This window comes from Phaenicophaeus curvirostris, chromosome 7 (assembly GCF_032191515.1).
Source record: "Phaenicophaeus curvirostris isolate KB17595 chromosome 7, BPBGC_Pcur_1.0, whole genome shotgun sequence".
Taxonomy (NCBI): domain Eukaryota; kingdom Metazoa; phylum Chordata; class Aves; order Cuculiformes; family Cuculidae; genus Phaenicophaeus; species Phaenicophaeus curvirostris.
The window spans coordinates 24,962,036-24,989,563 of record NC_091398.1 but is presented as its reverse complement, the minus strand read 5'-3'; the positions used below and the strand labels follow the sequence as shown (position 1 = coordinate 24,989,563).

The window sequence follows — 27,528 nt, the reverse complement described above, 5'->3', positions numbered from 1 at the left end:
CTCCGGTTACAGCCCCCCCAGCACCCCCTGCCTGCACCCAGCCACCCCCCCCCCCCATCACACGCTGCCGCAGGCGCACCTGTGTGCCCACACGTACACACGGCTGCGTGTGCAAGCACATGGCAACACGGGTGTTGTCGGGGCCCAGGGCTCATGCCTGGCACATGGGGGCTCCCTTGCATGCTCACACCGACACCGCGTCATGCGCAGCCCGCACAGCGTCTCCCTTGCACGTGCACCCCCACAGCAGCTCCCTTGCGTGCACACACTGACACACACCCCCGACCTCTGCACAGTGGCTCTCTTGCATGCACATCCACACACACCAGCTCCTTTACACACTCACACCCTTGCACAGGGTCTCCCTTGCACATGCACCCCCCACCAGTGGCTCCCTTGCACATGCACACGTATACATGGGCTCCCTTACTCACAAACCTGCACATGGGCTCCCTTGCTCACTCACACCCCAACACAGCAGCTCCCTTGCACACGTACCCCCCCAGGCTCATTTGCACATGCACACCCTGCACAGCAGCTCCCTTGCACACACACACACCTGCACATGTGCTCCCTTACATACTCACAAACGCGCACATGGGCTCCCTCACACACTCACATCCCCCTACACCGGCTCCCTTGCACATGCACACCCTGCACATGGGTACCCTTGCACAGACACACCCTGCTCAGTGGCTCCATTACACACTCACACCTCTGCACAGTGTCTCCTTTGCACACACACCTCTGCACGTGGGCTCCCTTGCACAGACACACCCATGCAGTGGCTGCTTTGCACACGCACACCCCTGCAGGGGTTCCTTTGCACACGCACACCCCTGCAGCAGCTCCCTTGCACACGCACACCCCGCAGCAGCTCCCTTGCACATGCCTTGCAGCAGCTCCCTTGCACACACCCCCGGCAGCAGCTCCCTTGCACACACACTCCCCTGCAGCAGCTCAATTGCACACTCTCCCGGCAGCAGCTCCCTTGCACACACACACCCCGCAGCAGCTCAATTGCACACTGCCCCGACAGCAGCTCCCTTGCACACACACACCCTGCAGCAGCTCAATTGCACACTCCCCTGGCAGCAGCTCCCTTGCACAAGCACCCCCCACAGCTCCCTTGCACACACACTCCCCTGCAGCAGCTGCTTTGCACACGCACACACGCCGCAGCAGCTCCCTTGCACACACACACCCCCTGCAGTAGCTCCCTTGCACACACACACCCCGCAGCAGCTCCCTTGCACACACCCCGCAGCAGCTCCCTTGCACACACCCCCCGCAGCAGCTCACTTGTGCACACACCCCCCCTGGCAAAGGCTCCCTCGCAGCCCTCCCCCCGCAGAGGCTCCTTTGCATACACCCCCTTCCCGCAGCACCTCCCTTTCACACACACCCTCCGCAGCTCCCTTGCACACAGCCCCCCACCCCAGCTCACTTGCACACACCCCCGCAGAGGCTCCCTTGCACACGCACCCCCCTGCAGAGGCTCCCTTGCACACACACCCCCACAGAAGCTCCCTTGCACACATCCCCTGCAGAGGCTCCCTTGCACACGCACCCCCCCGCAGCGGCTCCCTTGCACACGCACCCCCCCTGCAGAGGCTCCCTTGAACACACCCCCCCGCAGAGGCTCCCTTGCACACACACCCCCGCAGCAGCTCCCCCGCCCCCCCCGCAGAGGCTCCCTTGCACACACCCCCACCCCGCCCCGGGGTTGCGGGCGCGGCCCCGCAGCGCCCCCTGCCGGCTCTGGGGGCGGTGCGGCCGCAGCCACGTGTGCGGAAGCGGCGGGGTCGGCGATGGCGCTGAAGGCGCTGGTCCTGATCGGGGGCCCGCAGAAGGGTGAGCGCCGCGGGGGGGTGCGCGGGGCGCCGCGCCCGGCCCCGTTCCCTCCCTGACACCCCCCCCCGCCCTTCCCCGTCCTCCGCAGGGACCCGGTTCCGGCCGCTGTCGTTCGAGGTGCCCAAGCCGCTGTTCCCCGTGGCCGGGGTGCCCATGGTGCAGCACCACATCGAGGCCTGCGCCAAGGTACGGGGCGGGGGGGCAGCCGGGAGGCCGGGGCGCCGTGGGCCGGGCCCCCCTCGCCCCGCTCTGCCCCTCGGTGTCTCCTTCCCCAGGTGCCGGGCATGAAGGAGATCCTGCTGCTGGGGTTCTACCAGCCCCATGAGGCCCTGAGCCGCTTCCTGGCGTCGGCGCAGCAGGAGTTCAAGATCCCCATCAGGTGGGCAAGGGGCGCCCTGGCTGCATCCCGCTCCGAAGATGCTTCTGCAGCACAGCTCCGAGTCCCCCGGCCTTCTTCCCCTGGCCAACGGCCCCATGAGTGGCAGGGTTGCGCCTGTCCAGCCCCTGCCAGCCCTGCTGCCCGGTGCTGTGCCGCTGGCCTCCTCCTTCCCTAAGCCCTCGCTTTTCCCTGCTTGGCTTGCAGGTATCTTCAGGAATACGCCGCGCTGGGCACGGGTGGTGGCATCTATCACTTCCGAGACCAGATCCTGTCAGGTGGTGCCGAGGCCTTCTTTGTCCTCAACGCAGACGTGTGCTCTGAGTTTCCCTTGCAGGAGATGCTGGAGTTCCAGCAGCAGCACGGGGACGCGCAGAGCTTTGTCATTCTGGGTACCACGGTGAGTGGCAGTGCTCCGCTGGAGGCTTGTCTAGAAGCCAGTGGCTCCTGCAGTGGATGGGTCCTTGGGTCTCATCAGCACTGCATCCGCACGCCCACTGCTCCGCTGTTGCTAACACACCCTTGCTCCACAGGCCAACAGGACGCAGGCGTTAAATTATGGCTGTATTGTGGCAAACGCAGACACGCAAGAGGTACCAGAGGACTCTGGGGAGCCAGGCGCAGCGTAGGCAGCGGATGCTGAGCTGCCTGCATGGGCACAAGTTCCCAGTGCGCCACAGAAGATGTGACGCCAGGCATGGGGACTGTGCCCTGGGACTTGCATCTCTTGCCTCGCCTCCAGGTCCAGCACTACGTGGAAAAGCCCAGCACGTTTGTTAGTGAGATCATTAACTGTGGCATCTACCTGTTCACACCTGCCATCTTCCAGCACATTGGCGAAGTCTTCCAGAGGAACCAGCAGGAGTTAGTACTGTGAGTGACCCTCTGCCCTGCATCTTTCCCACCCCACTGCTCCGTGGGGCTGCAGCGGCATGCTCATCCTCCATTCTTTCTCTACCTTCTCTCTTCCTCTGCCATCACTCACTTGTTTCCTGGTCCTGTACCAGCTGCCCTTACCTTGGGTAAGTCTCACTCTGTGTCTGCATTGGCTGCTCTGTGGGCTGAAGCATCTTGAGTGGTAATGCCTGCTTTTCTTCCTGCTCCAGGCCTGTCTGCAAGGCTGCTTTTTCCTCTCCTCCCCTCCTTGGTCGCCTTGACACTCCACCTCACCTTTCCTCTTCTCCCACCCCATCCTCATTTAGCTCTAGACAAGGGGCTGAGCGAGCCTTTCACCTGGGAGTGCTCGGCTCCCCTCCCCAGCTCTTTCCACCAGGCAGCCTGTCACTTGACATCTCTGCCACCACCCAAGCAAAAATCCAGCTGGACAGGGTTCTGGAGCAGAGGCAGGATCTGTTGCTCACACGCCAACCTGGACTGGGTGGGACTCTTACACCATCAGTTTCTGGCTTAGAGCTTATTTCAGCTAGCAGAGCCCCCCGCCTGGTGCTACTGTAAGGCTCAGCAGGCCTAGCGTGACAGCTAGGGCTGTCCCCACCTCTGCGGAGAAGTGCGTGGGTAGGTAGGAGTCTAGGATCACCACAGCCTTCAGATTTGGGGAGAACAGCTGCTGGGGTGCCTGACTGAGGCTGTGACTGGAGGGGGTGTCTAATGGGTCTCTCTCTTGCAGTGAGGAAAGCTCCAATGGCTGGCAGCGTGCAGAAGTGATCCGGCTAGAGCAGGACGTTTTCACAGCGCTGGCTGGGAGTGGCAAACTCTATGTCTACAAAACAGACGGTTTCTGGAGCCAGATAAAATCGGCTGGGTAAGGGCTGGGGTTGGCACAGCAGGAGCATGGAGCAATCTGTACCAGGGGTGCCCAGGCAGGGCCCTGGGGATGGGTGGGGGTGCTGAATTCCTCCTACTGCTGGAGAGGCAATAATAACCTTCTGCTTTTCCTCCTCCAGCTCTGCTATCTATGCCAGCCGCCTTTACCTGAACCAGTACAGCAAGAGCCACCCAGAGAGGCTGGCCCAGAATAAACCTGGAGGCCCTATCATCCGAGGTACCTCTCTGAGGCCCCTCACTGCACTGGGGGCTGCCTGGGCAGGCTGTGGGACCCTTGGGCAGGACCTCCCCTGATCCAAGAGGTGGATGCTCCTGTGCTCCGTCTGCTGACACAGCTGCCTTGTGTTGCAGGGAATGTGTACATCCATCCCACAGCCTCAATCGACAGCACAGCCGTGGTGAGTGCTGGCCTGGGGGACCCTGCAACAAGGTGATGCTTGGGGGTGCTGAGGGGCTGTTGTCCTCAACCTCATTGTCTCCTTGTGTCCTCACAGCTGGGCCCCAACGTCTCCATTGGGGAGGGGGTGACGGTGGGAGCTGGCGTGCGTGTGCGCGAGTCCATTGTCTTGCACGGTGCCTCACTCCACGTAAGTAGGGTTTGCTCAAGGGTGTGGGTGCCAACCCCTACCCCTTGCAGGGAGGCAGTAGCACCCTTCACCCCCCTCCCTTTCATCCCCCCTCATCCACCCCAGGACCACACCTGTGTCCTCAATACCATCGTGGGCTGGGACAGCACCATCGGGCGCTGGGCCCGGGTTGAAGGAACGCCCAGTGACCCCAACCCAAATGATCCCTACGCCAAGATTGACAGCGAGACCCTCTTCCGGGATGGGCGCCTCACACCATCCATCACAATCCTAGGTACACCCTACCTGCGTTCAGCCACCCTAGCCCCATACAACGGGGCAGCCTGTCCTCTCCTCCTAACTCCCTCATGCTCTCCCTGCAGGCTGCAGTGTCACCATCCCTGCTGAGGTCGTTATTCTCAACTCCATCGTCCTTCCTCACAAGGAGCTGAGCCGCAGCTACAAAAACCAGATTATCCTGTGAGTCAGTGGCTTACGGGGTTGAGGGGCCAGCCCCCGGCCCCCCAGTCCCTGCTGTGCCCCACAGCAAGAGACTGTGCTGAGGCTTCACCTCCTGGGAGGTTCCCAGTACCCCCAGAGTCATATGCAGGCCAGGAGCCCTGCAAGTGCCTGACTCCTTCTTCAGACAGACATTAAAGCTAGTGAGCGTCAGCCTCACATGCTGCTTCTCTTGCAGCCCAGGGACCAGCCCTGGGTCAGGGTGAAGTCTTAAGGGACAGTAGGTGCCCTGGCACCAGGCCGTGTGCCTGCAGAGGGAGCCCTGGGCTGAGGCTGTTGAGGAAATACTTGCTGCCTGGAGTGTCTTAGGTCCAGCTTTGGGTGTTTCTCCCAGGGACGCCACCACTGCTGTCTTGCCTCACTCACATCCTCTCTCTGCATCGGTTTCTGTCTGCAGCACCCTAGAAAGTCTTGGCCCATTTTATAGGCTGGAGAGCTTTGACTAGGCCTGTCTTGCATAGACAGCTTACCCTGCAGGAGGCGATTCCAGTGCAACTGCAACAGCCTGAGCAGGGCTCCTGTCCACCACTGGGAAAATGCAGCTGCAGCAGGCTGTCCCAAGGGCACGAGCAGGGCAGGGCGAGGTTGGACAGGCAAGCTGCTGGCCCTGGAGGGAGCTGCAAAAGCACCTCTTCCCCTACCACCATCTCTGCCCCCAATGGCTCAGTGTGAGCCAGGAGAGGTGCCAGCCCTACCGAGCCTGCTTCCGTCAGGCTGAGACCTGCACAGGCTGCCTAGGCAAGGCTCAGGGTGACAGCTGCGGGCTCCTGCCACCCCCATGGGCTGGCAGCCTCCTCTGCACTAGCTCAGAGGGAGCCTGGGGGTTTGGCTTTATGTCTCCCCTCACATCAGCTATTTCCACAGGGCACCAGAGCAATCAACTTTCATCTGTACAGGTGGCAGAGCGCCAATGCCAGCCTGTCTCTCAAATCCCCCATTTTTATTGAAGGCAGCTCCCTGCTGATCCTGGTGCACACTGTTTATGATAACCACCACTGCCTTTATCCACTTAACTTCCTTGTCTCCTCCTCTGGTTGCGGAACTCTGCACTCTGTCAAGGGCTCCATCACGCCTCTCACCTTCAGCAAGGCACTGCATTAGGGATGCTCCATCCATCCAGTACCACCCCAGCTCAATGGATTTGCAGTAAATCCTTGCTCCAAGCCCTGTGCCTTCCCGTGCCAGTTCTCCTGTGGTCCTGGGTGGGGATTAGCTGTTCCCTGGCTTTAAGCACATTAAACTCCTTCAGTTTTGCTTCTGCCTTTGGATGTGCTAATTTCCTTGCCTGCTGGTGAACACCCATGCACTGGGGGAAACTGAGCCAGAGTACTTGCTTTCAGGCTTGTACATGGATTTTCTCCTGTATCCCAGATCTAGCCTGCCTTTTAGTATGGACAAAGGTTTCTCAGCTGTTGAACGTAGTCTTGGGACACAGTTATCAGCCCTGTTGTGCAAGGCGCCTTTCCCCAAGTTACCGTTGTGCCAGGCCCTTACTCCCTTAGAGCCAGCTTCCCCCTCTTAGAGGGGAGGCGCTGTGCATCCCAGCCTTGCTTGGGCTTAGCAGCTCCAGCACCGGGGCTGGAGGGGAGGAAGGAGTTAAAGGGGCCTCCGCTGAGGTGCCAGGAAGTCTGGAAACGCTTTAAGGTTGTTCTGCCCCAAGCAGCAACAGCTTTTGAAGCCAGGGCCTCCCAAATCCTGGGCTAGAGGGCAGGGCAAGGAGGGGCTCTGCCTACCCAGCAGGAGCAGGGGTTTAGGGGAGCACTGCATACCCTTGCTGTCAGTACAGCTCTCTGTCAAGCCCATCAGCCCCAAACCCTGGTATGTAGCAGCAGGGAGGAACAGACAGCTTGTTTTGCTACAAACATTTAATACAAACAGCCCCTAGATACAGGCTGGGGCATCATCCCTACCACCACAGTGGGGCAGTGCCAGCTCTGCTCCCCAACCAAGCACAGCAGAGCGTGGAGCTCAGCACCGCCAGCTCACAGGCAGCTGCCTGGTCCCGCATGCTTTGCTCCTCCTCCAGTTGCCAGCTCCTCGGTGTCCCCAGGGAGCGCCTGCTGCAGGCTACACCAGAGAAGGGAAGAACCGACCCACCTTCCTCGGGCCCATCCCCTGCCTGCGTAGGGAGAGATGAGTCAGGGGTGCAAAGCAGGCTCCCCTGTGCCCCCCACTCACCCCCGGCAGCACTCACGGGGGTTGGGTGGCTGTGCCCACACAGCTCCACAAGGTGCTGGGGAGGCAGCAACTGCCACCTGGGCTCAGCTGGCCCAGCTTTGCATCTAGGGAGGAGATGGGGGGGAAGAATGGCTCTGTAGGACAGAAGGAGAACAGTTATTACAACCCAGCCCAGCCACAGGACGCTGTAGCAGCCACTAGGCTAGGGCAGGGAGGAGATCGGGACTCCTCTGCCTCACCGTGTTCACCTGCCAGGGCTGGTTGTGGCAGCGGGTTCTCCTGCTCCGTCCCCAGGAAGCCTTTCCAGAAGTCAGGTGGCAGCGAGAGCAGCTGAGCCACCACCTGGACAGAGAGAGATGGGGAATAGAGGTGCCAGCAGCACCTGGGATGTAGCCCAGGCCTCGGGGACCCCCTCACCTTGCACTGCCGTGGTGTGTCCTCCATAATGGCAAGGGGTGTGGGGTTGGCCGAGCCATGTCCCACCAGCGTAGGACCAAACACACGAGACAGGTTGAGGATGTCCATCTTGCACTCAGGGCTGTGCGAGACCCTGTGAGGGGGCATGGACAGCGTGAGCACATGGCCCTGCCAAGGGTACCCTTGTCCTCAAGCTCACCTTTCTTGCTCAAGGGCACAGAGCCAGGGTGAGGGGCAGAGCACCAGGACACGGGCACAGACCCATATGCCAGGGTGTCCCTCACCTGAGCAGGTGCAGCATGAGGAAAGCCAGGGTGTCCCGATTGGCTGGGGGCAGCTTGCTCACCAAGTGGCTCAGGGCTGTGCTGCAGGCAGCATCATCTGGGATGTCTGCAGTGGCACCAGGGAGGGGTGTTAGGGGAGAAGCAGTCCCTCACCCCCCCACCTCAGGTCCCTGGCTCACCAGCAGCCTGCAGGAAGGCAGGGTGGAGGCTGAAGGTGACGAGTGGCTCCTTGAGCCCTCGCAGAAAGTCCTTGAGCACCCCGCAGACCACATGGATGTCAGACACAGTGCCCAGGGCAGGCAGCACACCCCCTGCCTGCAGCAGCCTCCGCTTCCACTCCCGCACTAGTTGATCCGTGCCTGGCACCCGGTACAGCCCTGTCTGGGATGCAGGGAGAGGGGCTCAGCCCCATGGGGACTACAGCAGCACTGCCCCCACCGCCCTAGCTCCTACCTCTGTCAAGCCTCGTCTCTCCACCTCGGTCACACACTGCGACACCAGCACAGGCACCAGGGGCGGCGTGGTGGGGGCGAAGTCAGCCAGCACACCCTGAGAAGGACAACATCGACCTGCTCTGCACCTGCCACCCAGCCCTGCAGCCAGGGAGGGCTGATGGCCCACAACTGCCCCACAGGGACAGGGAGCAAACACCCTGTGTCCCCTTCCTCACCTCACGAGGCCAGGCATGGTGGCGAGGCCGGGGTACACAGGGACTGGGGCACTGCTCCTGGCATTTGGGGTGCAGCAGCATCTGGCACTTGCGGCACTTGGTGGCAGCCTTCCCAAAGCGGATACGGGAGCCACAGACACCACAAGGCTCAGGGCGGATCACCTGGTGAGGGGGAACAGAGTTGGGGCTCCCCCTTCTTGCAGGTACCCACTACCACTCCTTCATTCCAAGCCAGCCCCCACCGCCTCCATCCATCCCCTGTGCAGGCAGAGGTGGGGTGGGGAGGATGGAGGAGCACTTTGCCCCACCAGACCCATTCCCTCTGCCCTGCTTTCTTCTCCATAGCAACCAAGAGGAGGAAGAGAAGCTGGGGCACATACTGTTTTGGAGGTGAACTCATGCTGGAGCTTCGGGAGGGTTTGTGGAGGAGAGGGGAAGTGGGGTGGCACTGGCTGCTCCTCGGAGCCACCCTCGCATTGGCTTTTCTGTTCAGGTGCACAGCAGCTTGGATCCTCACCAGTGCCCCATGCAGTGGTCAGCTCTGCAGACGGCAGAGGCAGTGGAGCAGGCTCTGAAAGGCAAACCACCCCAGCTCCTGGTTAGGCTGTAAGGAGGCTTCCTACCTCCAGGGAGCCTCTGCAGCATCCCAGCTGCCCTAGGACAGTGGCATTTGGCATGTTCAGAGACCCCAGAACCCCTGTGGTGGGGACAAGCACCCTTCAGCAGATCTCCGCCCTCTTCCATGACAGCAGCACACCGAGGCTGCTCCCACTCCACCCATGAGCCCCCTCCCCAGCCCTTCCCCTGACCTGCACGTGTGGAGATACGGTGACCTTGGCGAGAGCAGCGTCGCGGCAACAAAGCAGCAGGCAGGAGGCTGCCAGCAGGGCCCGTGACCTCATCCAGAGTGGGCACGGGGGGGACGCTTGCCTGCTGAGATGAGGCCAGTGAGAACATGCCTGGCTGCAGCCTCTCAGTGCTCCAATGTCTCCCACAAGCTCTGCAGTGCCTGCTCCCCATCCCTGCAGCCTCGCGCAACCCCCAGTGCTCTCACCATGGGTATGGGAGTATACAGGCTATAGGGCACTGGTACAGCACAGCCAGGGATGCTGTCACCACCGGAACCTGGTAGATAGAGGCTGCACGGCACAGACACCTGGAGCAGACAGCTGAGCAGCTCTAGACCCCACAGCACCCCCAGGCCTGAAGGTTTCAGGGTCTCCTTCTGGTGGCACCCCACCCAGGGCACACTGGGGTGACTACTCACAGCGTTGAGGGGGGCCACAGAAGACCGGTGTCGCTTCGCCACCACCACAGGGCCGATCTGAGGGGCCAGGGACACACGCTAGGGACAGAGTGGATAGTGTGAAGGGTAAGCAAGGACCCTCTTCCTGACTCTGCCCCCCTGCCCCACCTCAGAGCAACCAGGTCAAGTGGTTTCACCCTGCGCCCCCCGTACCACCCACTCCACACCAGACATCATGGGGATCCATGGGCTTCCAGGCCCCTCAACCTGGGTCAGAACCAGCCCTGGGGCTGGGGGAGGCCAAACCAGGCCCGCAATGCAGAGGTGTGAGCAGAGCAGAGTGTGGGATGCCTGCACGTGGGGATGAATTATTGAGGAGCCCAGCTGGGCCACAGTGGAGGGTAATGGAGTTTCTATTGATTGCAGGAGGTATACTGAGAGATGACGCTTCCAGCCCAGCCTCAATAAATTACTGCTCCCCCCCCACCCCCCAGGCTCCTTGCAGCCTCCCATGCTGGGATGAAGAAGTATCTGGGTGCCCTAGCCCTGCGAGGTCCTGGGCTGTTAACCTGCATGGGCAGAGGATCCCACAGGCACAGTGCAGAAGAACAGAGACCTAAGGGATCCTCACCCATGCAAGGGCACAGACCCCACCTCAGCACCAGCCCCTAGGGCTGCTGCCTCCCAGCATTCCCCCTCATACCTGCCTGTCCTGGGCTTTGCGCTTCAGGGTCTGCACCACCATTACATCAACATCCTGAAAAGCAGTGGGGAGGCTGGGGCTGGCAGGGCTGCAAAGGGCCAGGGGCATCCCCAGCATCTGTGCTCTGACAACAGCCCGCCCCCAGTCTTGCCACTCGAAGGGGTTGCCCCACTGCAGGAGTGGGGCAAAACCACCCCTTCACTGCTGGGGAGAAGCCAAACCATGGGAATTGTAGTCGGTCACTCCTTACCACATCATCATCAGTGCGGTCATAGCTGATGTCTGAGTGGAACAGGAGGGACTGGCATGACTCGTCCACTGCAGATGACCTGTGGAGTGAGCTGGGGGTCAGCCCAGCCAGGGCACGTCCCTTCCCGGCCAGCACCTCCTTGTACAGCCACTCCTGAGAGCCCAGAGCTGACACCTCTGCAGAGCCCAAGCACTCCTGTGCCAAGCCAGCCCCTTGAGCCCAGCAGGGCTGAGGGGCAGAGGGGCACAGCTGGGCTGTCTGGGGCCAGATGTGCTCACCTCCTGCCTGGTGCCAGGGCTGCCCCAAGGCGCTGGCTGACCAGGGCATTGAGGATGGAGCACTGCTCCTTGCTCAGGACCCCGCTGCCCCATGGCTCCTGCATCAGGGACTCCAAGACCAGCTGAAGTTTGCGCTCCTGCAAGCGGAACAGTGCAGCAGTGAGCCGGCTGGGGTCCCCGCATCCAGCCCCACGGGGTACCCCTGCAGCCAGCCCCCAGACCTGCTTCTCCAGCTCAGCCTCCACCCGGTGCCGCTTCTTTATCTCCACCTCGACCTGTTTGCGGGCGTGCTTGAGCTTCACCTCCAGCGCCGCCTGCTCAGCCTCCACCCGGGCCAGGCGCTCGCGGGTCCGCTGCCCATCGCGCTCCAGGCGGCAGCATCTCTGGCGCATCGTCTCGAAGCACCGAGCGACCTGGATGTAGTCTGGGGGGGGCAACACAAGCGGGGGGGCCGGCCGGGAGGGATGCCCGGTCCCCGACCCCCACCGGCAGCAGGGACGGGGGCTGCCGGCACTCACCTTCCTCCGCGCTGCCGCCGAGCTCCAGCAGCTCGGGCAGCCGCTTCAGCTGGGCGAGGAGCCGCCCGCAGCGCTGCCGCAGCATCCTGCCCCCGCGCCGCCCGCGGCCGCTCCCGCAGCCCCCGCGCTCCGCCATGCGCCCCGGGACGGCGCAGGCTCGGGGGCCGGGGGGCTTCCCGGCCGGCCTATGTGGGCTGGGGGCCGGGGTGGAGCCCGGCCCGGCCCCGCCTCCGCCTCCCACCGCCGGGATGCCCCGGGATGCGGGGATGCGGGGACGGGGGATGCTCGCTCCGGCTGCCGCGCGTCCTCGCCCGGCGGGCTGGACCCCCCCGGCACCCCCTGCTCCCGGCCGGAGCCGCGTCCTGCAGATGGAGCCACCTCCTCGCCTCAAACCAAGCGCCGCTGGGTGCTGCGCCCCCCGGGCTCCCCCGCTCGGGGGCTCCCCGGTCCCTCCCGAGGTTCTGGGGGCGGTGTTCTCCCCTCCGTGCCTGTCCTGACCTGCTGCGAATACCGGGAATAGCAGCGGGGCTGGCGGCACGGCTGGGCGTGCGAGCTCCTGCACACACACGCACACAAACACACACACACTGTGGCCACCGATGATAGGACCCGAGGGAACGGCAGGAAGATGTGCCGGGGAGGGGTAGGTTGGGTATTAGGAAAAGGTTCTTCACCCAGATGGTGCTGGAGCACTGGAACAGCTGCCCAGGGAAGCAGGCACGGCACCGAGCTTGATAATATTCAAAAGCATTTGGACAATGCCCTCAGACACATAGTGTGAATGTTGGGGTTGTCCTGTGCAGGGACAGGAGCTAGACTCAATGATCCTTGTGGGTCCTTTCCAGCTCAGGATATTCTATTATTCCATGACTTGCAGCCCCCACCCTGCTTTCACTCCTCCCTGCCTGTCTCTGACCTAGAATAAGGGGTGTTGCACTCCACGGGCAAGCAGCAGCGTGTCCCCCCCCGGACCCCGGTGCCTCTTCAGGGCGTCTGCAAGTTGAGCAGGCTCCTGTCCCTGCCATGGTCCCACACACAGCCCGGACAGTGACAAGTGAGGGGCACGGGGGAGCAGCCCACATCCCAGGGATGTGTCTGTAGTGCTTGGTCACCCTGGGCAATAGGATCTGAGTGACACAGACCCCACCATGAGAGCTTCTCAGGGTTCCTGCAGGGCTGTACAGTGCTGGCGACACCTGCCTGATGGTGCCCAGGCAGCCCCACAGCAAGGTCCCCTATGACAGAGCCCAACAGCAGGCCGGGATGGGCTGGCAGCACTCCAGTGGGGCTGAGCTCCGTGGTGTTCCAGCACATGAGGAGCAGAGGGTGTTTCTCAGAGAAGCTCCTTCCTCCCAAGGTTGAATATGAGTCAGTATTTGGAGTGACTTTAATTACTGTTGGATCGATAGGCTCGGCATGGCCAAGCAAAATCCAATTGCAGGCTCTCCCTGCCTCCTCAGCCCTTGCTGCCTCCTCAGCCCTCGCTGCCTGCTCAGCCCTCCAGGTCCTGCCCCTGGGGAGGCACACAATTCCCGGCGTGTGTTCCCCAGTGCCTGCTGGCCAGGCAACCAGCTCTGGGAGGTGGGACCCCATCCTCAGCCTGGAACCAGCACTCAGCCCCATCCCTGGGAGAAGGAGAGCAGGTGGAAATGCCCCAGGCTTGAAAGACATAGACAGTGTTGCCCTGGGGACCCTGTGCACCCCGAGCCCCTTCCCTCACACGATGCATAAAGCAGGTTTGGGGCTCCTGAACCCACCCTGCACCCTGGGCACAAGCCCGCGAGCCCTCAGGAGGGCAGAGCCACCCTGGCACCAGGCAAACAGCCCCTTTCACTCCCAGGGATGGGTAGCGGGTGCTCACCACCCACCCTGTGCCCCCCTCCTCTGCCTGCTTCCCTCCTCCTGAGCCACCCCGGCTTGGCCAGGCACTGCATAAATAGCTGTTTGTGTCTCTGCTTGGCCCCTGCGTGGGAAATAATATCGGCTGATGGAACATAATGCCCTGCTTCACATGTTCAATTTTATCATTTTCCGAGGCAGGCAATCTTCGTTTAAAGCTGAATGGGCTGGGGAATGTTAATGAAGCGCCGGCGCTGCTCTGCACCGCGCTTTATCTCTTGGAGAATAATTTGGGTGAGCTCGGAAATAGAGTTCCCAGTCCCAATTCAAGCGGCGGCAGCACCGCAAGCCGATAAAAGTGTAATTCCTGGCCAGCGTGTGGCCCTGAATACATGACAGCTTAACCCTTAGGGCCCTGCTGGGATTGTGCTTCTTGCAGCCATCTGCCTGCACTGGGCCCCGCTGCCCTGCCTACCCTGCACCAGCACGGGTGCTCAGCCCAGGCAGGATGGGGTCTATCAACACCCCCAGGGTGCATTACAAGGTGTGCGGCTCGCAGAGGAGAGATAAGAGGGCAGGAGCAGAGCTGGAGGAAATCAGTCTCCCTGGACAGACAGGACCCCACAGGCAGATCTGTGGCAGTGCCAGCCCACAGAGTGCCCGAGTACGTGGGCTCTGCTGGGAGAGGGATGTCTCAGATCCAGGGATGCCCAGACACTGGGGCAGGGAGGGATTGGAAGAGGCAAAGAACCTAGGAAATGGATAGGGGCAGGGCTGGGGGAGCAGGCTGGAGGGAGAGGGCAGAGGAGGTGAGTCCAAGGGAGCAGCCCCGTGGGAGCATCCTATCCCAGAGAGACTGGCAGAGCAGGGCGGGCACTTATGGGCGAAGGGCACATGCCTCTCTGCCCTGGAGAACTGAGTGAGGGGCTTCCTTAGGAATAGTTGTGGGTCCTGCTGCTGACTGAGGGGGCAAAGTGAACTTGCAGATGTTTGCTGGCCTGTGGAAGGAGAAATACAGGCTAGCAGGAGCAGGCAGCTTGGACCTCAAGGAGAAATCCTGCAGTGGTCTGTCTGATCCTACTCTGAAACTGGCCACAGGGTTGGTTCCAGCTCCTGCCAGCCGTGCTCTGGCAGCAGGTCCCTGCGTGGGGTGATGCTGGGGGCCTCCCCGTCCTGTGTAAAGCTCCCTTGGACTCCAGAAGCAGCAAACCACTGTGCCCCGTGCAGTGCAGCACCCTCTAAGCTACAGTCACCTGTATCCTGGACCATCTCACCCCAAAGATGCTGGTCAGGAGATGCCTTGGCTCAGGGAAGGGTCAGCAGAGCTCTTTGGATACCAGCCTGGTCCCCCATCACTGGGGCAGTGAGTGGGTACCTGGATGGACCCTTCCCCTGGGAACAAGCAGGGTGGGCAGGTTTCCAACACTGTTAATCAGGGCTACAAGAGCTGGGATTAATGTGCACTCCAAGGCTCTCCAGTCCCAGCTGTGATCCAGCCCTCTGCTCTCAGCCAGAGCCGCCTCCATGTGCTGAATTATCAGCCTGAGTAATTAAGTGGAGAGCTTTGTTTTAATGCAGGCATCTGATGCCTTCGCACTGAGGAGCACAACAACTGTCGCGGGTGTTTATGCTCTGTGCAACACATCTGGCTCACAGGGAGAAAATCCATCTCTGCCACTGTGTGAGATTAAAGGGAACGCGGCCCAGCTGTGGGGAGAGGAGGAATGGCTTGGCAGCCAGCATGGGGGGCAGGATTCATCCCTGAGCATCACCCCACCAGCTCCTCAAACCCTGTTGGCAAAAGGCTGTGGTCCGGGACTGCCCGGCAAAGCATGCATCCCCTCCCCTCCTTTGCTCACAAGACAGCACAACACATTGCAAGATGAGGGGTAATTACGGGCTTGCAGATAAATGGAAATAGGACAAAATAAAACACGAGTTTATCGGAGGTAGATGGTGCCTGACTCACCTGATACCTGCTGCTGATAAGGAAGATGGCTTTCGGGGGAAGAGGGATGCAGATCTCAAACCAGCCGCTGTGCCATGCAGAAAATCATTGCTTTGCACAGATTAGGGGATTAGCACCAGCATGAGGAGCTGGAAAGAGGCCCGGTGTGGGAAAGAAACAGACTGCAGGGAGAGAGGAGATAGCAGGAAGGGGAGAGGCTGCTGCTGGGACCACTGCAGATGCACCTTATTTAATAGCTTCCTCTGCTACCTCAAAAATGGGGTACATGGGGGAATCTGCTGATGCCACACAAACACAGGTCTTTTCTCTCTGCTTGGACCCTGAACCACCAGTGCTTTTCCCATCACACGCCCTCGGGATGTCTGAATGGTCTCACAGGTATTTAGTGCCTTTCTTACAGAGCAGCTTGGCTGGCCAGGTACCAGGGTGAGCTGTGCCTTCAGGAGCCCCTCCTCCATCAGCTTCCCCAGCATCTCACAGCTCCTGGGGACCCCATCACTTTGTGGGCACTGCTGGCAGAAGGGCTTCCTCTCTCAGTGCCCTCTGGCTGGGCTGTTTCCATGGGAGAACCTGCAATCACCTCCAGCACCTCTAGCCCCCATCTCCTTGGCACTGCGGGGACACAGGAAAGGGCTGGAGGGGCTGGAGGGGACAACAAGAGGGATGATTGGGTGAGGGGAGAGGAGGCTCCAGCTGGGAGAGTAACTGCTGCATGTGGTCCTCCCAGTGTGAGCATCAAAAGAACACTATCAGGAGAAACGGTTTTCAAGGAGAAAGTCTTCTGGAAGTTTCCAGAAAAAAAAGAACCAATCCAACTCACATTCTGGGCTGCTCCCCCAGTAAGAAAAGTGTGTTAAAATTTGGCCTGGGACCTCTGACCCCGTGCTAATCTGTCTGAGGAGCAAATGTCGTTGGGGTTGAGTGAAGCTACCTTCCTGAAGCTTGTCCAGTGCTCCATAGCATCGAGCAACCGGGGCTGAAGTAGCTCTGCTCCCTGGCAGAGCCGCCTGTGGGAACAGCGTGCTGGGAGATGCTGCTCCTGGGCACAGGGACACTTGAGGGCCTTTGGCAAAATCTAGCGACAGAAAAGGAGCTGGGGGAGTCTGAACGAGCGGCACAAACCCAGCCCGCTCCCAGGCAGCGCGGGGTAATTTGAGACTGGGAAATATGAGCTGAAGCAGCAGGGGCCGCACAGCCACCTCCGGGCAAGCAGGCTGATTTATTGCCTGTATGAGCTGAAATTGCTGCCCATGCTGGGCTGAGAGGCAGGACCAGATCTCCCGCCTGGAGATGCTCATGGCAGAAGATCAGAAATGCTGTGCAAAGGAGACATACGGGAATGGCTTGAGACCTCCCAGCCAGTCGCGCCTGGCTGGGCATGACCACTGCCCACGCTTGACTGGCACTTTCCAGCCAGAGCTCTGCAGGCAGAGGCCAGGGCAGGAACAGAAGAGCTCTGAAGCTGCAAGACAACCCTGAGCACACAGAGGTGGTGGCCCCAAAGGGGTGCCACGGGGCACCAGGCTGGCTATAGGCATGGGGACTGGGCATGGGGCTGCATCCAGCTTGTCCACATGCAACGGTGGTGCTCCTCGGACAGCCACCCCAGGAGCCAGGTCACAGAGCAGGAGCTGTGGCATGTTCCTGACGTGGGAAAAAAGGGGCTGCCCCCACCAGCATTGCATATACCGATCTCACAGGATGCCACTATGCTCCCCTTATGACCCCGGGCCACCCCATCACCCTCGCCACCATGGCTGCACCCAGCCTCAACAGGGGTTGGTTGTCCCCACCAACTGGAATTAATTCCCTGACACGCTTTATCAAATGCTTTAATAAAAACCTGATATATCACACCTCTTGTCTCCTCTCCATCGATTCATTTAGTAATTTTACCCAAAAAAGGCAATCAAGTCGGACTGGTCAGATTTATTCTGAGCTGTGTGCTCCAAGCACATCTTTATTGCTCCACATTCCCCTGCCCTCAAGGTCCTCGGGAGCTTTTTTCTCTTAATATTTGTTCTGTTATTTTAGTAGGGATGAAGCTCTGTTGATGGGCAGTAATTGCCTGGACTGCACTGCCTTTCTGTGATGAAGATTGGTACCTTACCGGTGGCTGCCTCCCACTACCCTGCTCTCATGTCCTTCCTCAACAACTTTATTGACTAGGAAAGTTCATTAACAAGCCCCTAAATGACTGCAGCCATGCCAGCCCAGCCCATGATGCTCACCTCTCCCATGGTTTCCCTTGGTAGCTGCTTGCAGGAGTTTACATAGAAGGATGTTTTCTGCATCTCTGGAGCCACGTGGGTGTCTGAACCTCTTCTAAAACCCTGCTGACTCCCCTTACCAGTGCATGCTCTCCCTGCAAGGGCTCCCCTCCTTTTTAGGGGATGGACCCCTCTGGGCAGACTGCTAACCAGGCAGTGCAGCGGAATTCTCGGTCACCAGTGGTGAAGGGCTTTTGGGGAGTCCTGGGAGCATCCCTGAGGCTGCCTGGCCCCTCGGAAGGTCTTCCCCACGATGGTGTTTGCTCTGTTGCCTGCTGTCCCAGTGCCACCAGTCTCCATAGCCAGGCTGGCATCAAGCCAAGCGTGATGCCGGGATTAGGCACTGCCTCCTACAAATGAGCTGTTAATTATCATAATCTGGTAATTGAGAAAAATCTAATTATGCAAAGCTAATGGATTTAGAGCTGTGCTGGGGAGCACAAGCCAGGGGAGTGCAGCTGGGCAGGGCCAGCATCATCAGCCCATAGCTGCAAACACTCTGGGGCCTTGCAGTGCCTTTTGCTCCACTCCAGGGCCCTGTTAGGTGCCCAGATAGGTCTGAGTATCTACAGGAGAGAGCCCAGCCCTCTTGCCCCTTTCCAGCCCCACTGGGCCTGGACACCACCTCCTTCCTTTGTCTGGGCATCCTCACCTCCGATTTCCCCATCTTCCCTTCTGAAAGGTTCCTGCACCTGGTTTGACGATCAGGGTGGGGAAATCCCCCTTCCAGCTTGGATGTCCTCCCTGCTCCTGACCTGCCCTCTCCAGACCCACGCACTTGGGTCAGCTCTGCTCCCACTGCCAGCGGAACAGAGCTGTGGGATCAGTCCACAGGTGGGTGTCTGTGTGGGAAGCTTGGAAGGGAAAGGCAGTATCTTTTACTAGACCAGCTGAGATGATTCAAAAGGAAGAGAAGCTTTTGAGTACATGATTGCTTCTCATCACTCCCAAGCAACTGTTCTCTTCAGCAATATTGCTGGCCTCATAGAATATTTTGTCTCTTCCTCTGCACCTCAAGGGTGAGGCTGAACTGTGCCAGCCCCAGCACTGCACCAGAGCTCCTAGCCTTGAAGTAGAGCCATGCTGGAGGGCCCGGCAGCATCTCCATGGTGGCACACACATAGTGCCAGCACCTGCTGCTCCTCTGGGGTCTGTGTCACTGCCCCTTGCGTACTCTGTCACCCCCCACCCTCATCCTGTGCTCAGGGGAGCCTGATATCTCACAGCTTTTGAGGAGCCCAGAGGAGATGCGTGAGCCCAAGGATGCAGGAGTTGTGGCAAGAGTGACACTTGGCACCTTGGCTCCTTGGCCAGCTCAGTGTCTTGGAGCTGTGCTTCTGTGAGGCTGGCGCAGAGCCCGGGGCCCCGCCATCTCTCTGGCCAAAGAGCCATTGCCCCCTGAGATGCACCTGCCCAGACACCTCTCCTGAGCCTGGGGCCACACACCCCTGCTTGGGCAGCTCCTACGTGTGCGGGCAGGGGAATGTGAGTTTTCCTGCTTCACCCGCCCTGAGGAGCCCATACTAAGTGCACAGAGATGGTGGAAGTGAGCAGGGCTCCAGCTAATTGCCTGCACCCTCAAGGGACAGGTGCTGAGAGTGCCCAAGCTTTCCAGGATGTTTCAACCTCTGGCTCCATTTCCAGCAGGATGTGGCAATCACTAAGTACTCCTGTGGTATCAGCAATCAGCGAGCTTCCCGCTCAGGGCAGGGTGCAGGCAGCACCACACCAGTCCTGCACTGGCACACGCTGCCTGCTGCACAGCCCAGCCCAGCCACCCGTCACCGTGCTGGTCATCTGCTCCTCAAACCTCCTCCAGCATCCCGGGCTCAGCAGGGAGAGGCAGAGCCAGGCAGCGGCATGTGGCTGGAGGAAGCCCGGAGGCCCCCTCTTCATCCTTGGGGTCCCCCCCGGTCCCCAGCAGCGCTTCCCGCGAGTGGCTGCCCCACCGGACACCCAGCGTGCGATGCTGCAGCCCCGCAGCAGGGCCCGTGCAGCCTGGAGGAATTTGCCAGCCACTCCACCCTCCACGGCATCCAGCACATCTTCCGGCACCAGCGCTACACCACCCGCAACCTGCTGTGGCTGCTGGTCTTCCTGAGCTCGCTGGCCCTTCTCATCCATGCCTATGCCAAGTGCGTGACCTACTACTTGCAGTACCCCCACAACACCCAGCTGGAGGAGGGGACGGCACACAACAAGACCTTCCCAGCCATCACGCTCTGCAACCTCAACCCTGCCCGCTTCTCACGGCTCTCTGGCCACGACCTGTACTGGGCAGGGGAGATGCTGGGTCTTCTGGATGGGGCTGGCCGGCCTCTGGTGTCGGGAAGTGTGGAGAGCAGAAGGCTGGAGACTCTGCTGGGGACGCTGGCCACAAGCGAGGAGGAGAAGAGCCGCCCCTTCAACCTGGAGGAGTTTTATGGGCGCGTGGGCCACCAGCTGGACCTGAGTGAAATGCTCGTCGACTGCACATTTAGCGGCAAGAAGTGCAACGGCAGCGACTTCCAGACAGTGAGTGGCCAGTGGCAATTCATGACAGGGGGCAGGGAGGGCTGGACATGGCCCCTGTGGTGGCACCTGCAGCCCAGGGCACTGCTGGGGTGCTGACAAGGGGATCCTAGCCTCTGGCGACTTGGGACCAGGGAAGGAGAAACCTGCCAGGGGCCAATTTTTAAAGGTTGTAAGGCTGCCTGGTTTAATGTGGGATTTGTTGGGGCTGGGTCAGAGCTCTGTGCATAGCAGGGGTGTGCTGGGCTGGGCTGGGAATGCTACAGCAGGGCTTGTGTCGTGAAGCCAGGCTGAGAGGTGCTGTGAAAGGGTAGGTTGAGGACCGCCGTCCTGGTTCTCACACAGACTGGATCAGCCCCAGCAGAGGCAGGCTGTGACCCACAGCCTTGCTCCAGTACAACTGGGAAACCTGGCTCCTCACCTCACCTGTGGGCTCTGGGGAAGAGCTCCGGCGTGTTTGCAGAAGGAGAGGAAGTAAATCTCTGCCTGAAGGGCTTTGAAAGGGAGCAAAGTGTGTCGTGTCCTAGCAGGGTAGGGGCCAGGGGATGGACTGCACCCAGACGTTTGTGTAAGTGAGCAGAGAGAGGTGCAATCTTGTCCTCTCAGCCAGCACGGGGCTATGGCTGCGAACATCTGCACAGGGAGGTGACCAAACTCTAGTGTTAACAGAGCTGGAAGAATTAAAAAGCTCATGAAAGTCCCAGTATATATGCCGTGCTAGCGCCCTTGCCTCCGATGCTTGACACGGATTTGCATGATCCCAGCTTGGCTAAGGGTGAGGGAGAGCTGCAGCCCTGGCATAGGTGTCCAGGGAGCCACGCAATGTCCCTCTGGGGTGGGGAAATCCAATGCACAGGGCAGCGGTGGGAAGAGCTGTGCAAGGACAGTGTCACACACCAGGAGCCAGCACCCCAGCTCTGCCGTGTCACTGGCTGTTGGGCATCCTGGGGTGCCCTGTCCCTGGGATACTGAGTGGGTGCCCACCAGCACCATGCCAGGCTCCCGCAGCTGCTGGCTGGCAGAGGCAAAGCTGTGAGTAGGGAGGGTCTCTAATTTAGCATGACTGCTTCACTCATCATACTGATGAGAACAAAGCAGGGCTGTTGTGCAGGGCGCTGAGACCAGGTGTCAGGCAGCTGGCAGGAGACACCACCACATGCCCTGACAGTGCCACCAGTGAAGGGGGACCCGTAGCTGCCTGCATGGGCCAGCTCATGCAGGGCTATGGCCGCTGCCACTGTACCACTCCATCATTTCTCCACTGGCTGCAGTGCCCCCAGTGCCCAGCCAGGTGCCACAGGGCTTGGGTGAGGGCATTGGGTGGTGATACAGGCAGGGCAGAGGTGCTGCCAAAGAGTCCCCTTCTCTCTTCTTTGCTTCAGAGTCAACATCTGTGGATTACGGGGCTGTAAACAAGGAGATCAATGGCGCTGATGGGAACATTTCCTGGTAATAGCTCGGGCCTGTAAAACACAGCACAAGGGGAGGAAGGGGAGGCTCAGCTCTCAGAGCTATTAACCCTTCCCACCTGCAGCCATGCGCTGCCTTTCTGGTGGTGAGGGCTTGGGCTCAGGCTTGGGCTTGCTGGGGCCAGGCTGGGTGCCCAGGCTGCTGTGCCTTAGCTTGGGCAAGCACCCTGCGCAGAGTCGAGGTGATGTGCAGCAATGTGCCTGGGCACACAGCAAGGTCGGCATTGGAGAGCAGTGGGATGCCGACCCAGTGATGCCGGAGGAGGCTGCTGACGCTGACCTCTGTGGCTGCAGGGCAGCCAGCCTGCACTGCTCAGAGCTAGGCTATGAAGAGGCAAGTGTCATCCCAAGAAGGAGCTGCCAGCACTGGCGGGAAAGATTAATGCCATCATAAAAGGATGCTCAGCCTTGGCCCTTGGTGCATGGGAAGACAGGGGCCGCTGCAGGCAGATGAAGGGGTGTGAGAAGCCGTTGTAGCATCCTTTGGGTCCTGAGCAGGGCCGGGAGTGCGGCCACATCCTCCCAGCAGCCTGGGCTGCAGGGCTTTGGATAGGCAAAGAGGCCTCTTTCTGCTGTTTTCAGGGGAGGGGGTTCAGGTGGGTTTCCTTCACCTTTCTCAGACACCTCCTAGAGCATATCTAATGGAGATGCCTGTTCTCTTCACTACCATCCCCCTGGGAGGAGCGAGTGCCACAGCAGGCTTGGTGTTGGGCACCAGCCCTGCCCAAAATTCACTCCCCTGCCCATGCCACAGCTGCTCACCAGGCTGCCCATCTCCACGCACAAGCAGCTCTGAGCACACCACAGCCCTGGCGCACAGGCCTGGCTGTCCCATCAACTCATCATCGGTGCCTTCATGTGCCCTGCATCTGCCTCTACCTTAGCAGGACTCCCCATCACTGGGGACAGTGATGTCCCAGGACATTGCGCTGTCATCACACAGTCACACTGCTGCATGACACTTGTAGTCCCTACAGCCTGAGCAGGACAGTAGGTCTTGAGTGCATGGTACTCAAGTGGATTCTTGGTGGACATGGCCTGGCCACGGTGCCCTCCACCCGCCCTGCTTGGGACTGCCATGTAAATGTCAAACTATTTTTATCTGCTCCCCCACAAGACGGCTGTTCCTTCCATTTGGATGAGCAGATGTACCTCCATTTCCCATCCCACAGGGAACCACAGTTAATCTTCCTTAAATTCACCTTCTCTGCTTCCTGGAGCCGCCCTCCCCAGTGCTGGGCAGTGGGGGATCATGGACTAATCCTCCTGAAATGAGTCAGGCTGCAGCAGGCTCTTGTCGGCATCACAGCACAGAAGCTCCGGAGAGCAACACCTACGGGCAGGGAAGGCCAGTCCCTGCTCCGGGTTAGCAGTGTCTGCCTCCTGCCATGGTTCAGCCAGGCTGCATGGGGCCAGGCTGCCTGCAGAGGATGGAGAAGGCACAGAGGTGGAATGGGGATGTGTCATGGGATTTGGTTGGTGCTAACTTGCTTTGAAGCTGGGGATACGTGGCTCCCAGGCCAACCCAGGCGGCACTGAAAGGCATCAGTGCAATGTGTAGCCAGCAGCACCGGTGGTGAGGCTGCAGCTGAAACACCACTGGTGGGCCTCATCTCAGGTAATTATAGCTGTTTCCAGTAGTTTTCCCGGCTGGCGCAGTCCATGACACCGCCAAGGGGCTGGTGTGGCAGCCACAGCCACGCACTGAGTAATGTTGTGTGTAATAGCAGGGCTGGCAGGTAATAGAAGCCTTGGAGTCCATCAATAACCCCGCTCGATGATGGATGCCACCCTCCCCTCTCCTGGTACAGGTGGTGATTAGTTACAGCAACGCTTGCCACTCTCCCCACCGCGCGGGCACCGGCAGCACCAGGGCTCTGGGCAGGACTGGGTGTTGCTGTGTTTGTCATCCATGCACCCTCACCTTCACTCCCACCTTCATGTCTTAGACGAGAACGGATATTTTAATGTTCTATTAATAGTTTTACCTCCTTAAATTATTGATCCAAATTTACAGCCAGAGCTGCCAGCTTAACAACAAGCTTTCACAGGAATCAATCTTGGATCGGGCACAGGAGATTGGGGGCAGAGGAGAGGGTGGGAGCGAGAGCCGGGACGGCTGGGGACACAGTGCAAGGTTGGATGAGGAGGATTCCGCGGTCCAGGGCTCCCCAGGCACCCTGCTCGCCTCCTGCCTCTGCTGAGTTTTCTCAGGATGATGCTCTCAGTGCTTTTCCCACGTGAACGCTGAGCCCAGGCCCTTCCTTCCCGGCTGGCAGGTGCCAGCAGGCCCGGGGCAGCCAGCGGGGACGGCACCACTATCTCTGCCGCCCAGCCACTGCCTGCCTGCTCGCACTCAGCTGCCTGCAGGAGCGTCTGTGCTCAAGCTCACCTCCAGTAAATTATTTAAATCTTTCCCGGGTGCCGCAGGAAGATGATAACATTGAAATTGGAGATGGATGGGGAGCTGAGGATGATGCGGGGCATCTGGTGGGGAGCTGTTTAGATGGGTCCCTCTGCAGCCAGGCTGGTTTGGGGGATGGGGCTGACCCCTCCATAGGAGCTGGCACGGGGCTGCTACCTTGGAGCTGGCAGGACAGACCTGCTCAGCACAGGAGAGGAACGTGCTGCCCCTCTCGGGAGCACCCAGGTTTGTCTCGAATGGTGCAGGCGGGCAGAGGGAGCAGGGCCAGGCAAGGTGCCCGGTGTGAGGATGGGAGGGAGGGCATGCAGGTGGGGGAGCCCCGAGCCCTCTTGACTCTGATTGCAAATCCGCCTGGCAGGGGATGCGGAACCTGCCGAAATAGCAGATTTAATTATCTCCGTGGAGCAGCGGGAAACCAGCAAGCGGGGCGGGGGGAGGAAGTTGGGGGGGGGGGGGGGTGGATACATGGAGTTGGGGTGCCTTGGAGTGGGGGCAGTGAGAGCTTGATCAAATAGGGCTCCAGCCTCCAGCTCCATGGCAAACATCCACTGCTCCCATGCCAAGAGCCTCCATTCCCCCTCCAGAAGAGGCACAGCCCCATGCTGTGGAGCATAACCCCCCCACTCCCGCCCAGTCAGGGTCCCCATGAAGAGCTGGGGCTGCCTCAGCCATGCACTCCCCTGCAGCCCCGGCCCCAGCCCTGCTCAGTATGCTGTACGCTCCCTCTGGGCACTGGGCAGGAACTCTTCATTTCACACATCATTTCCTGCTGCTGCTGCAGAGCCACCCGTAGTCCCATCTCTGTCCCCCCTCAGCTGCCCCCATCCCCTCGGCATCAGCCCCTCAGCCAGCCCCAGAACTGCTTGGTGCACGCTGCTGTTTACGTGCCCTTGCCACTGCCCGTGGCCATCATACCCTGTCCCTTGGGCACCATTCCGTTGTCACCACCTGCCACCCCCATAAACTCTGCACTAATCCCTGGCACCATGCCCCATCCCCTCCGTGTGGTCCCCTTATCACTGCCTACCATCCCTGCTCCCTTGGCTCCTCCAGTCTCCCCCTGTCCTCTTGTCCACTTTTCTTGCCAAGGGATGCTCCACACTGCCAGCCCAGCTGAACCCGCTCTCAACCCTGACTGCTGGAAACCTGGTGTACCCTGAGATATGTGCCTTGGCAACCCAGTCAGTCTGGGCTGGGGGTGGCAGGACAGAGGGGTGCCTGGCCATGGGAATCCCCAGGTCTGGAAGAGTTAATGTATGTGGCCTGGCTTGCCCCCCTCGCCAGGCAGGAGGGGCTGGGAGGGGAAGGAGCAACCAGGAGTGATCAATACTGTGTGCTGGAGCCTCGCACAAATCGCACAAATCGCAGCTTGGAGCCATAAATCTCCCTCCCGTCACATGCGATGAGGATGAGAGGGGAGCTTATCTCCTGGCTGCGGTGCTGCCAGCCGCTCCTCCCACACGCGCCCGGCTGTGTGATGCCGTGGGACTGCGCCAAGCCCAACCAGGAGCTGCAGCCTCCCCCCTGGCACCCCTGGCTTCCACAGAGCCAGTGGATCAGTGTTGGGAGGGCTGGTGTCTCCCTGGTGTAGATGGGCTGTATCTGCAAGGAGGGCTTTCATGGGAGCAGGCATGCGAGTTCAGCCAAGGACTGGAGGCCAGGGTGATGGGATGGCTCTGGGTGAGCTATCCCGGCCGACTGAAGCCATCCTGGCTCTCTGGCTGCTCTCCTGCCAGCCGCCTGGGATGAATCATCTGGGGTGAGTGAGTCACTTGCCGCCCCCCTCTCCTCCAGCGCGGTCACCTTAGCAGGACCATCTCTTGCTGTTCCTCACTCACCCCTTGGCTCAGCAGCAGGGCTCTGGCTGCTCAGCTTTCAGCAAGGGATGTCCAAGAGCTTGGGGAGGGACAGAGAGCAACAGGGTCTCCAAGAATGACTCCAATGCTCAGGCCAGATGCTGGCTGATCCCCATCCAAGCATCAAATACTCCGGGCAGGCTCGGACCACGGACACGTGGCAAGCAGCCTGCCGCTGGCGTCTGGCCAGGATCAATTTAATCCATCCAACCCGAGGAAATCCAGCTTAGACAGTTCTGGAAATCACCAGTGCCTGGAGCATCAAGCAGGGAAGCAGGCAGGCTGTGCTCGCGACCCCATTTTGCAGCCCTGGCCAGACTCCAGCGGCCCTGGTACGGCACGGCTGGTTGCTCACTGGAGTCGAGGAGAGTCTAGGGCTCCTCTGGCTGCATTCAGCTCACCGCCAGCTCAACAGAGCAACACGCAGCTGATCCAACCAATGTCCCTGAGCCCAGAGGAGGGTGCAAACTCTGCCACTTGCACCGCTGCATGTGCTCTTGCCAGGCAAAGCCCAGCCCTATGCAGGCAGTGGTGCCCTGCCCAGAGGAGGACCAGGATCCATCACTGGGCGCTGCCCAGACCCAAGCAAGAGGCAGTCCTGGCTGCCAATGGTTGGCAGCTTTTGCCATCATGCCTGAGAGCCTGGGCTGGTGTGGGCGATGTGTCAGTAACCCAGAGTGGCACCAGCCATGAGCTGCTCCCCTGAAGCAGGCAGGGGGGGATGCTGGGACCTTGCGCCTGTCCAGGGTCTCCCAGCCAATCCTGCTTAGGAGCAAAGGGTTGTGCAGTCAGCAGTTGAGCCAGGATTGATTTATTGATTCAGCATCCACAGGGGTGGAACCTGGGAGGGGCTCAGGCTTTGATCAGCCTCCTGCAGATGAGGCAGGCATCAAAGGCTGGTGCGTGGGCAGTGGTGGTCTCTCCTGGGGACAGCAAGGAAATCCTGCTGCTGTCCTGCTGGGCATGGCTTGGGCTGAGCTGACCACGAGGAGCTGGGACTGGGCTTGGGCAGCCACAACTAGCACTGACACCTTTTCTGGTGTCAGTGGAGTGTGGAAAGGTCTGGAAGGGGCCAGGGCATTCTTGGTTGAAGTTTACTTCCAGGGAGTCAGGGTTGCCACAAGGATGGGCAGCCAGTCTCCCTGTCTGTGCTGCCACCACTGGAGCATCTGCCACTCCCAGGAGAAGCGGCAGACTGGTCTGTGGCTGCGTCCCAGGGGATGACGTGCAGCACTGTGTGTCAGCGTGGGCCTCACAGCTGTGCCAAGCTCTGCCCCAATGCTGCAGGAGCGGCAGAGGTGAAGGGAGCAGGACAGATGTTAGTGCAGCTGCTAAGTAGGGGTGACAGGTGGGATAAACGAGCCTGGGCTCTCCAGGGACCAGTAAATTAGAATCAATAGGAAGCAGGAATAATTTATTTGTTTGATATCACCTGTTAATTAACTGGGCTGATGTGTGTGATAGGAAGTGGGGATTGACAGGAGCACCTCTACCTGCTCAGCTGCTACGTCTCTGTGGGGGCTGGAAATGGTGTGGGGGAGTTGT

General features: G+C 60.2%; 3 protein-coding genes across 5 annotated transcripts in view; 2 read left to right on the top strand and 1 right to left on the bottom strand.

Moving 5' to 3' along the window:
• Positions 1-1,769: 1,769 nt before the first annotated feature.
• On the top strand, positions 1,770-6,358 carry GMPPA (GDP-mannose pyrophosphorylase A). Its single transcript, XM_069861260.1, has 12 exons — positions 1,770-1,854; positions 1,943-2,040; positions 2,130-2,233; positions 2,438-2,630; positions 2,764-2,823; positions 2,973-3,103; positions 3,858-3,992; positions 4,135-4,232; positions 4,367-4,413; positions 4,510-4,602; positions 4,708-4,876; positions 4,965-6,358. The coding sequence occupies exons 1-12, from the start codon at positions 1,812-1,814 to the stop codon at positions 5,063-5,065; spliced, it is 1,272 nt and encodes a 423-aa protein (XP_069717361.1). The 5' UTR covers positions 1,770-1,811; the 3' UTR covers positions 5,066-6,358.
• Positions 6,359-6,968: 610 nt separating this feature from the next.
• On the bottom strand, positions 6,969-11,741 carry LOC138722732 (rac GTPase-activating protein 1-like). 3 transcript variants are annotated; one of them, XM_069861257.1, is made up of 16 exons: positions 11,645-11,741; positions 11,348-11,550; positions 11,127-11,263; positions 10,849-10,927; positions 10,599-10,652; positions 9,917-9,994; positions 9,459-9,582; positions 9,030-9,220; positions 8,650-8,811; positions 8,433-8,528; positions 8,159-8,360; positions 7,980-8,085; positions 7,696-7,828; positions 7,518-7,620; positions 7,295-7,412; positions 6,969-7,219 (listed from the first exon to the last, which is right to left on the bottom strand). In XM_069861257.1, exons 1-16 carry the CDS (start codon positions 11,727-11,729, stop codon positions 7,168-7,170), a joined length of 1,923 nt encoding a protein of 640 aa, XP_069717358.1. In that variant the 5' UTR covers positions 11,730-11,741; the 3' UTR covers positions 6,969-7,167. The 3 variants fall into 3 exon arrangements, with proteins under 3 accessions (XP_069717358.1, XP_069717360.1, XP_069717357.1); XM_069861259.1 differs by having other exon boundaries at positions 9,030-9,190; positions 9,459-9,579; XM_069861256.1 differs by having other exon boundaries at positions 7,518-7,828; positions 9,030-9,190; positions 9,459-9,579.
• Positions 11,742-19,582: 7,841 nt separating this feature from the next.
• The window catches only part of ASIC4 (acid sensing ion channel subunit family member 4), a 65,176-nt gene continuing 57,230 nt past the window's right edge, over positions 19,583-27,528 (top strand). Inside the window, exon 1 of the mRNA XM_069861281.1 lies at positions 19,583-20,236. Coding sequence (XP_069717382.1) covers positions 19,583-20,236 — 654 coding nt within the window. The remainder of the gene's footprint in view (positions 20,237-27,528) is intronic.

Bases quoted from the DNA above. Each gene is read 5' to 3' on its own strand.
- GMPPA (XM_069861260.1), top strand. From the start codon at position 1,812: ATGGCGCTGAAGGCGCTGGTCCTGATCGGGGGCCCGCAGAAGG. The intron at 2,824-2,972 runs GTACCAGAGGAC...CCTCGCCTCCAG, and splicing joins CAAACGCAGACACGCAAGAG to GTCCAGCACTACGTGGAAAA. The intron at 3,993-4,134 runs GTAAGGGCTGGG...TTCCTCCTCCAG, and splicing joins AGCCAGATAAAATCGGCTGG to CTCTGCTATCTATGCCAGCC.
- LOC138722732 (XM_069861256.1), bottom strand. From the start codon at position 11,729: ATGCTGCGGCAGCGCTGCGGGCGGCTCCTCGCCCAGCTGAAGCGGCTG. The intron at 8,086-8,158 runs GTGAGCCAGGGA...GTGCCACTGCAG, and splicing joins TGCCTTCCTGCAGGCTGCTG to ACATCCCAGATGATGCTGCC. The intron at 7,413-7,517 runs GTGAGGCAGAGG...TCTGTCCTACAG, and splicing joins AGCCCTGGCAGGTGAACACG to AGCCATTCTTCCCCCCCATC.